This window comes from Corvus cornix, chromosome 1A (assembly GCF_000738735.6).
Source record: "Corvus cornix cornix isolate S_Up_H32 chromosome 1A, ASM73873v5, whole genome shotgun sequence".
NCBI classification, from domain to species: Eukaryota; Metazoa; Chordata; class Aves; order Passeriformes; family Corvidae; genus Corvus; species Corvus cornix.
Window position 1 is genome coordinate 8532119 of NC_047057.1, and position 11040 is coordinate 8543158.

Below are 11040 nucleotides of genomic sequence, written 5' to 3' on the forward strand. Positions count from 1 at the left end.
GGCCAGGGAGATGAATGTCCTACAGTAGAAGTAGAAATTGGATTATCATAATGATAAAGCATATGGGTTACTCATCTAATGATGTAAAAGGCATTTGGAAAGGAAGGGGAGGTTAAAAATTTCCCAACAGCCTTTAACTTGCTAGCAGTATCACCATTTATGTTGTGCAGGCTACTTGCTGTCTAAGAAAAGAGAAGAGAAACTCACTGAACTTTGTTGTACATGTTTCTCAACTAAGACAATTTCCAGAGTAGCAGCCTTTAAGTTCCCTGAAAACACATTTATCCAGGGTGGAGTGATATGGGCAGCACCCCAGGCACCTTCCTATGCCTTACCTCCCCAACATTCAGCAGGTCAGCCTCTAAAAGAAGAAAATACTGCTGTTATCTCCTTCCTTCTCTTAAGATAAGCACTGTAGCACTGGAGAAGGGATTTGCACTCAATTGAATGTTCTCAAAGTCTGCAAAACTTGTTTTACATATAGAAGTTTGGGGAACAGCCAGCAAGTGTTGAAAGGCATGAATGGCATTCGCCTTGTTCACTTTAGGTCACAGCTGAAGCTCAGAACATTTTAAATTTAAGACCTTACACTAACTGTGTGGCAGGGACAGGAGAGGGACAGGTACTAGGGACGTGTATAGAAGTTGTTTTAGGTTGTTTTCTCGTCACGTACCACGTGAAGAGTACTACGGGAAAAGTCAGGTCCCAGTAGACAGCGTGGAGTTTTCTGATACCAAGTGGCACTGAGTAGTTGATAACCCTGCCATGGCTTCCTTGGGCTCCAGACAGAATTAATGCCACATCCCAGAACATTCATATCTTAGTCTGGCCTTGTCTCAGGGCTCCAGATTTCTGCTAGAGCTGTACATGGTGATATAAAGTAATGTGAGTGTAAGGGGCATTGAAGAACACTTGTTTCTCCTGTTCCTGATATCCCTCCCTTCACTGAAGTAATGGAGTTGTGCCTTACATTGCAACACACTTGAGCTGGCCTTAATACCACTTCTGTCTGCTCAAATGTGGCCCTCATGCTGTAAGTTCAGGTGGACTTTGGATTTGTAAGACCAGTACTGCTAGTGAGTAAGGGCACTGTTCAAAGCTCTCTTTTTAGTTCCAGTCCTACTGGTAAAGAGTTGAATTGGGGCAGGGATGTACAACGTGTCCTCCCCACTTTGATCCAAATGCTGTCTGCTTTAGATCCTGATGCCTCCAGGGTATAACAAGTGTTTAGAGAAACATTAAAGAGAAATCTGTAAACTAAGGCATGTAACGGATTTAGAGAGAAGTGAAGCATAAATACAAAAACCCTCTGCTTGGCATCTGGTAATAATTTTTTAAATTCTGAAAGTCTATAATTCCTTGTACATGCATAACCTGGATAACTAATTAAATGTAGGATTTAATTAAGGAAAAATAAAAACTGAGCTCAAAATCCCATATCTTGATGCTGGCAGCACAGCACACCACAGTTCCGTGGTAATTACAGGTGTATGGCTCCTGCATATTGCAAATACCTCAGATGGCAGAAGGGATTTCTATTGCATTCAAATTTCATGAAGTGCACTTGAGAAAGCAGAGATCCAGGACTTAAATGAGTTAGTTCACTATTAGTTCTACAACCTGATTTAGGCAGATTAAATTTTTATCTGAACAAGCACTAAATTCTAAAGGTGAGATTCTTTGCTGTGCCAGCTCACCATGCAGGCTGAAAAAGGTCTGAAGTAATTTTAAAATGTCTTTGAGCTTGGGTAGGTCTAGTGTGATTCTTTAGCTAATTTTTAGAAGCTGACAGTCACTCCCCTGCCTCCTCTCCCTCTCTGGCTTCCTTCCCCATCACCCACTCCACCAGCAAGCATGCAGTCTACTGATACATTTATGCAAAGCACAGCGGTGCCTTTATTTCCCTAGACATTTTGATTTTGCCTCATACATTCCTGGGAAATTATAAAGAAAAATGAAAATTATGGTGATGATGACGATGATGACGATGGTGATGACTGTATTTCTATCTTGCAGATCATTTTTACTTATCTTCCTGAAAGCACAGGGTTAAGGGCTGGAATCTAAATTAATGAAATTATAGATTGCAAAAGATACTTCCGTACATTCAGTACATTTATTAATCACTAAAAATTGTTCTGTAATTATCTCAGTCTGATACTCTATTATTCACAGAATTCTGAGTAAAATAATTTCTAAGAAAAAATTAAAAAAAAATCAGGCTTCTGTCAGTATTTGTGAAATGAGTTTATCTCCAGCATCTCCTTCTCTTTCAGAACCTCTCCCCATTCTTTCCTTCTATTCAAGAAAATAACAAGTGAAGGCACTGGTAACTGGTAACTTCCCCAGTCTTCACAGTCACAGCAGTTAAATTCCATAAAACAAACGTTTCTTTTTCTTTAATGATTCTGAAAACTGGAGAAATAACCCTGTCTTACAGAACTAGGATTTTTTTAGCTTTACAATTATCTTAAGGAACTGATAAATAAATAGAACCTGCCTACTACCTGTCCTGTTCCTGCTAGATAGGGCTGTTGGACCTGACAGAAGCAGGGCTGTCTTGTTTGTTTTTTTAAAGGCTAATGCATATCCTATAGTGTTTATGTATATTTGTGTAGGAGGATGTCTCTTCTGAGTAATCTACATACACAGACCTGCAAACCTGGTGACAGCATTTATCAGCACTGACACTACACATTGCAAAGAGAGCTCCCAGGGCAGAATAAGGCCCAGTTGCTACATCAGAATCTCTGTTTTTCTTTAATAGGATGCAAGTATTGTTAGCATTGCTCCCTAAAATCCCAATGCACTCCTCACGGAATTTCCAGATTTCCCTGGAACAACAGTGTAAAAACCACTGGTTCTTCACTGAATATCAGTGGAGGTTAAAGCTGTGATCTTGGTCCACCAAGAGCATTGGCTCAGGAGTCCATATGGATAACACAACTCAGAAAATAATCACTGTCTACTGCCAGGTTAGAAATGAAATGAGTAACATCAATGGACAAGGCCTTTAGATGGTGTAAATATGCATAGTTTCAGTAAATTGATTTGTGCCAAGTTAAAATTTTATCTTTTGGGTTCACATGGAACTGTAGAATAACATTATTTCAGTAGTAAAAGTAAAGAGTAACAGAACTCTTTGGCTTTGCTTGTTTCTAACATAAATAATTTATACTGTACACATACCTACCATGAAAGATTTGCTGCACTGCATATTTCTTCTGTTAATCTGTTATATTGGCCTTGGCAATACTGTGTAGAATTACTCTTCATGCTTAGAGAAACTAAATTTGAGGTTGTTGGACATACTAATCTAGCAAGACACAGCCTTCCAATAGACTCTTTTATTTCCCAAGTAAACAATTTTATTTATCAGGACACTCAAAGAAAAAATGCGATATAAAAGCACAATTCTTCTGGGAATGCACCACATAATCATGGTTTTCATTTTTTTTTTCTGTAAATGCATATAAAACCCCCAAACCTTATTTTCTTTCAAAAGCACAGACATTAGTTCCAGGTCAAAAACAGGGCTCCCATGTTCTGACCACAGTTCTGCCACCAGTTCATTTTCTAGGCATGGGCATTCATGAATGTGTCTGTTTCCCTGTTGAGCAAAACAAGCTCAGTAACTGTCTGCTACAAAGGTGAAATAAAAGAAAGTATTTCCTCTGTGCTTTGAGATTCCCAAGTGAAAAAAACGACATGAGAGTGAGGGATAAAAGAAGTACTATTCACACAAATGGGAAATTGTTCTAAATTAAAAAAGGAAAATTTCCTTCTTTTCTGGAGCGAGAGAGAGAGAGAACCCAAAGAGAGACTAAAGGTCCCTTTGACTGAATGTTACCTAGTTGGTTCAAAAGATCTTGTTTTAGTATTTATAACATCAGTGTAGTTATATATAAAATGGAAACATAATTGTGCCTCTTCTCCAGATAACTGTACACCTGTCACCCAGTAGGTTTATAAATACTGATTTATAAACGAGTACTTCTCACAACAATGGTAAATTGTTAGCAATCAAGATTTAACTCCTTAAGTTTTTAATGAATGCCAATTTAGCATAAACCCAACAACATGTAAGCTAACATGTTCTCTCAAATACTTCCCCTTTTTCCCCTCCAGACGTTTCCGCAGACAAGATGTTCGGCACGGAAATGCAGCGCAGCAGTGCTTTGGCCAGCAGTTCACTGGTAATCTACTCACACACCTACAAATTGCTTGTAAATGCCTGGAACAGCCACCACAGAGTTTGCCAACAGCATGAGCCAGACCATGATCTCACTCGCCTCTTTTCACTGGCATGTTCCTGTAGTGTTATAAGGGCTGTGGGGACGAGCCCCTGACATCCAGGTCTAAGAGTGACTGTCTCAGTGGTAGGTCAGGAGCATCCCAAAATGTTCATGTGGTCCTGCAGTACTGACATTCAGACCAAAATCGTGGATAATGCATCTCAATGGGTTCCAACGGAAAGAAAAGCAGAAAGATGGGGCAGGAATAAGAAACAACGGAGCTGCATCCTGAAATGTGCATTAAATAACCAGGACACTTTGACAGAATTGAAGCACAGGAAGGGCCAGTGACATGCCAGAACAAAAATGTGTATTTATGATCATTATCAAGTTTTCTCTTAAAAAAAAAGATAGAGTACTGTGTCTAATGCTGTTGTTCAAGCCTTAGAAAGTGAGGATTTCAAACATGGGTATTGGGAATAGCAAAACAGAAAGAAAACAGTTGCCTGGAAATCCTCAGTATTTTGCAGGATAACACACAATACATTTGTAGGAGAAAAAAATGAAACAAAAAAGGTTCTTCAAGAAAGATAGCCAGAGAAACACTATTTTAAATATTATATATATATATATATATATATATATATATATATATATTTACAAGAGAAAGCTTCATTAAAATTGAAGTCCTTTGGAGAATATAGTACATTTTGGTAAAGTATATTCCAATATTAAGTGCTAATTCTTCCACAAGTTTGAAATACAAGAGAGAAATCACAATATATAAAATAGTGTATTTTTTAAGGTATAAAGCTATGTGGTCTCAAGAACCTTTCTCACTATTATGGAATAAGATGATTTCATTAATGAGGCAATTGCTTTTATCCAGTGTAACAACTAGTTTATCCTCCTCTAGGTGTTTTTTTTTTGGATTGAAAACCAGAATTAAATTTTGATTAAATTCATTCACTTTGTTTTTATTAGCACCCTTGGGCCCAAACTATACATTCAGTTTACACATGTATAGCATGGATGTATATAATATTGGTTAAAGTATTTATAATTTTATTCTGCAAAAGGTTATGTGCTGTCATTATCCCTAAAAGAATTGAATTATTTATTGTATTTAAACATGTTTTGAATCCTCCTGTTTCACTGAGTGAAAATGAAATTAACTATTCATAAGAACCAGGCACAAGAAATTACCAGTGTGAAAGGCTGAGATCTGTTTTTCTGTGTATAATCTTAGGTGAGTCACAGCACAATTTGTTCAAATACTGTAAAAGTCTGGGATGATGGGAAAATTCATTTAGCAGGTCAGACCTCCATTAGACATTACTTTTCAGTCACTATATGGTTGGATCTGAATTAAGCTTCACTCTTAAAAGTAAATGAAGTATGGAGTGTAACAAGTACTTGCAGTAACACATTTTTGAAACATTTATTTCCCTTCCAGGTGAAGTCTTGGAGAAGACTGAGGAGAGACTTGTTTATGGAATAGAGTACAACAGCACCCTTCTGGAGTGCACCCCTCGGACCTTACAAGCAAAAGTAATCTGGTTTGTCCAGCGAGCACATGAAACTAAGAAGGAAGAGGTAAATGTTCTTATAGACTAACTTTTTCCAATAAAAGAGCCTGTTGTTAGGAACATTACATCTTCACTGAATTCCTGTCATCAGTTGCTGAAATGTATATGTGTGTCAGGGAAAATCACTATGTTCATCTGGTCTCTTGAGTTAATAGACCTGAGAATTTCACCTGGTGTTTGCATTCAGCATCTTGAATGCAGATGTTAGAAATGTAGTGAAGCTTATTTAAGAAAATCCATCACTTCTCTTGGTATGCTTTTTCAGGGGTGAAATGTGTACATATTATTTCTAGTGTTAGTCCAGCTTAACATCTATTCATTCTTTCAGCCTTGTCCATTACATTATAGAATCTTTTGCAAATGAATATTGGTGGATTCTCTGCCTTTTTTACATGTATTTTGCCATTATGAAAGTCCTTCATAGGTGATATGATATTTATTCCTCAATACCTCTCTGATACACATCAATGTAGATACCACTACAGTGTAGATATGTCACTACAGGGGCTGGTACAAAAGTTACCATCTTTCTTATAACCCCTCTTTAAGTATCAAAAGGTCACAATAAGGTCTGCCTGGAACCTCCTGTCCTGTAGGCTGAGCACTCCCAGCTCTCTCTTTCTTCACAGGAGAGGTGCCCCATTCCTGTCTTCATTTTTGTGACCCTCCTTCAGCCCCAGCCTAACAGGTCCATTTCTGCCTTGCACTGAGGATCCCAGAGCCAGATGCAGCACCCCAGGTGGGGTCTTACCAGAGCAGAGTAGAAGGGGACAAATCCTTCCCTTGACCTGTTGGCCACACTTCTTGTTATACAGCACAACATACACTTGGCTTTCTTCAAGTGGGTGTGGCCAGCTCTCATCCAGTTTCTCGTCCCTCAGTACCCCCAAGTGCTTCTCTTCAGGGCTGCTTTCGATCCCTTCATCACCCAGTACTTCTGCTTAAATTCATCACCTTTTTGGTAAATGAAAAGCTGAGGATACCATTTTTGTGGCCACTCCTGCTGCTGGATTAGACAGCTCAGAGCTCCCTGCTTGCCAGCATCTGTGAATGTCTTGTAGTCAGTAACGCAGCCTTTGGGAGCTGTAGGAGGAACTCAAACACCAGACACAGAACTGAGGCCTTAAGATCATAACGATCCTGCAGTTAGATATACAAATACCTATTAATGTGTCCTCAAAAGCATACCAGTCTACAAGAGAATTCACAGGAATCCTTACCACAGGTCAGCTGGCAAATGCCCTATTGTTTTCCATCCAGTAGATTATTTGCATGTTTCTCACTTATTTTCCTCTGCAATTAAAACAGGAAACTGTCTGCTCCACTATATGTTCTTCCATGCTTCCCAGATTCTTTAGAAGGTTCTCCATTTACAGCTCAATCTTTTCTTTACTTCAAGTAAATATTTTTGTCATTAAAAAATCCCTGTGAATTAAAAATTTGTGGATCTCTAATCTTCCTCTCAAAATTTAATACTATGGTCATGAAAGTACAGTTCAGAAATAATAGCACTGGTTTAATATAATAGCAAAGGCCTGTGCTCTATAACAGCTTTTTTTTTTTTTCAGGTGAAGACCGATGATAGAATAATAAAAATGGACCTTGGCCTTTTATTCCTGAAGCTGCATCGGCTGGATGCAGGGACTTATTTTTGTCAGACAGTGGAACACAGCATTGTTCACACTGTCAGGAAAATCAACCTGGAAATAGTTGAGGAGGAACGTGTAGATGAAATGTTCAATAAAGACTATGAGGAGGAGATCCCTCACAAAATGCCATGCCCAATGCAGAGCAGTATACCTCAGGCTTCAAAGCCATGGTATAAGGAATTTCTTCAACTGATAGGTTACAGCAACTTCCAGAGGGTGGAAGAATACTGTGAAAAAGTGTGGTGTACAGATAAGAAGAGAAAAAAGCTGAAAATGTCTCCATCCAAGTGGAAATATGCCAACCCACAGGAGAAGAAAGCAAGGATCAGGCCAGAGCATTACCGGTTGCCCAGGAACATAGCTGACTCTTGATGGACAAAACCCATCCACTGTTTCTGAGCAAAATTTTATTTGGACTTACAAGGGAGAAATCAGTCTTGGTTTGAGTAAATTTCACAGGTTTATATATGTAAAATAGTGGGACTGAAAACAAAAATGCTATGGTAAGTTATATTGTACACTCATGATGACTGTTCAGAAGCATTTTAAACAAAATCTTCCCAACTATCTGGTTCTAAGTAAGTCAATGCAATCAGAGCTTTGCATTAGGGAGGATGTGACAATCTTCAGACTTTGAGTGCTTAAATCAGTTTCCTGTGTGGATCGTGCTTGCACTGTATCTTGTTGCACATGATGGCATATTTAACAAATTCAAATAGCTAAAGCATTCACAAGTGGATGAAAAGTATAACACATCTTTTCTTTGTTTCACAAATTTCTCATGCTTCTGAAAGCAGCACGTCTTAAGAACTTATTCCTTTTGATTGTGACCTTTCTGAGTTTATCACTGAGATTAATGAGTTGTGTTAATACAGTGTACTGCTATTTCTAAAGATAATGAAGGGAAATCCTATTTACTTCCCACCCTCTTTTCAGTATCAGTCATTTATGAAGAGCAGTGTGCTCCCACAGCTAAATAATATTGCCTAGTAACTTCATGTAAGTCACATGCATGCTGAGAACACAGACAGAATGAGATTCATCAATTTACCTATACAAGAAGCTGAAATAATGGTTTAGATAGAAAACGAGTCCATCTTGCGTCTGTACGTTGCCTTCATGGTGACACGAATTAAGGGATCGCCCTCTTGTGGCAAAAGAAAGGGAAACTCGATATTTAAATTACTTTTCTGAAGAAATGTAAGCAAAGAAGTATTACCGAGATCCATAGCTGGTTTGCTTTCAGCACACACTTTTAGTCTCCATGTGCTAAACCCACATATTTAGTAGGCAATGTTGGAAGTAATTTATACTGGAAAGGCAGCATTTAAAATAAGTGATGTTTTATGATGTTAATGTGCTTTTGGGGTAAAATGCAGTCATAAAAAGTTAGGATGTAGATTAAAAACAAAAACAGCATTATGCAGCTGTGTTTCTATAGTTTCAGGATCTGGTCCACATAAATCTTTTTCTGATGTGAGATCTCTGTTTGAAAGGGCTGCTTTGCTCCTCTTGTGACTGATACCAGGAAAAGAGATCAAAAGAACTAAGTCGCTTACAATCTAGGTCTTTCAAGACTTACTTCAAAAAAAAAAAAAAGTGTGTATATATATATATATATATATATATATATCTCTTTAAGTAAAGCTTGCTTTAAGAAACCAGATGCAGAAAATGCAGCAAAACAAGCATTTCAATACCTGAGAAATTTAATATTACAATATAAATTGGATTTTTGATTTCTTAAAATTGAATAGTAAAAAAATTAAAGATAGGGAAGTTAAACACAAAGTAAACATAAACACAAGTTAAATGTAAACACAAGTTAGTTACAAATGAGTTAATTCCTAAAATAAGAACATTATGCCACTAGGGGAAATAGCCAAACTGATCCAGATTTTTGTGTCATGAAGAAAATATACAAGGGATTCATCAGCTACAAAGAGTTTCATGTTGAGCTTCAACTTCTAATCAGGGAAGAGTGGGAATTAACAGTCTGGGTAACAGAGATTTGTGGTTTGCTGTGTTACCAAATGCAGCAATCAGTGCTAATCCAGTGTTTCCCAAACAGGCTGTGACAGGAACTCACAGCAGCTGGCAGGACCAGTGAGCTTTGCTGTGCTCCTCTCGGAGCAGAGACTGTCCTGTCCAAACTGGTGTTTGGAAGGAGCACATGGCACCCTGTCAGCAACCACAGTGTGAGGAAAACAGGGTTTCACCTGGTGTGGGTATAGCAGCAGATGAATCTCCATCAGCCTGTTAAGGGAATCAGTGTATCTGAGGGTTTGCACTTCGTTTAGCTACAATACCTCTCTAAGAGATGAGCCTGGACCGCATTCTTGCATGAATTCATGCAGTTTCTAGCTTTGATCTGAGAGAGGAGACTGGATAAATTCATGTTTCTATAACAGTTTAATGGAACTTAGTTACATTTAGGATCTCCTATTTGTTTACAGCTGTATGGAAAGCGCCAGCACTGGAGGTTGTGGCAGAGAGCACACACAGAACAAGCATCCCTGATCTATACTTAATCCCCTATACAAACTTCACTGACATCGTTGGTGGAAAGCTTTTAAAACACTACTAAAATACTTTTCTGATGAATTATGGAATCCCCTTCTTTTAAAGAGCAATGGGAGTTATTTTTTACTTTTTGATTCATTTGCAAGTATGTAGTGCTAAATGTATCATTAATGAACTATTAGAAAGGAATTATAGCATCTCAGCCTCATGGAACTTTGTGTCTCATTCTCTGAGATTTCAAGTGGAAATCATGTGATATGGAAATCAGGATTCTTGATCTAATATGAGAGTGTGTATTTTTAGCTACCCATCCTTTTAGTGTTTACACGTGGAGATTTGCATTATCTTTTTATTTGACTTTTAAAATTTAACTTTTTTCTTACACCTTGCTCCTTTCATGGCTGCAATGCCTGTGAGAATTCAGAACTAAAAGGTCTTGTTCAAAGAGTGCTCTGACATCTACGGAAGAAGAGAAAGAGTGACAATGTATTTTGGAAGGATATGCACAAATGTGCATTTAACACAATGTTATTTAAAATGCTTCTTTGTATATTTGGGGGGCATTGTCTGCTTCTTTTCATTATGAGTTTGATGTATTTCGTATGTGCATGAAGTGGTCAAATTATAAATATAATTAAGAACCATATTTGGCTGAAATAATCTATATTATTTCTTATAATTTATTTTCCCCAGACAGTATGATTATCTGCAGCTCACTAGTCACACATTGTTAACTACAGATGTCCTTCACCATGAATTTCATGAGCAGAGACCACAGATAAGGACAGAAAGATGTTTGTATAGAGTTGCCAAATGGGAAATGTGGCACAGGGTAACGAGTAGATTTAGTCTATCTGGTGGATGAATGTATTTTCAGAGTGGAACACGGTCACTTAAGCCCAGAACATTCTAACTGATGGAAATCCACTGAGAAACCACAATTTGGATAAAACTTTGGACTCCACCCTGTTTCGTGATGAAGGAAAAGCCAGACCACTTGGACTAAACACTTCCTTTGCTTTGCTCTTGCTCTTTTGTTGTTGG

At 38.0% G+C, this 11040-nt stretch overlaps 1 protein-coding gene across 1 annotated transcript in view; it reads left to right on the top strand.

The window, feature by feature from the left end:
* Nucleotides 1–10653, top strand: part of SEMA3E (semaphorin 3E) — a 133020-nt gene extending 122367 nt beyond the window's left edge. The window contains exons 15-17 of the mRNA XM_010395684.4: nt 4129–4196; nt 5692–5831; nt 7393–10653. Of these exons, the coding sequence (XP_010393986.1) occupies nt 4129–4196; nt 5692–5831; nt 7393–7845 (661 nt within the window). The 3' untranslated portion in view covers nt 7846–10653. The remainder of the gene's footprint in view (nt 1–4128; nt 4197–5691; nt 5832–7392) is intronic.
* The last annotated feature ends 387 nt before the right edge of the window (nt 10654–11040 follow it).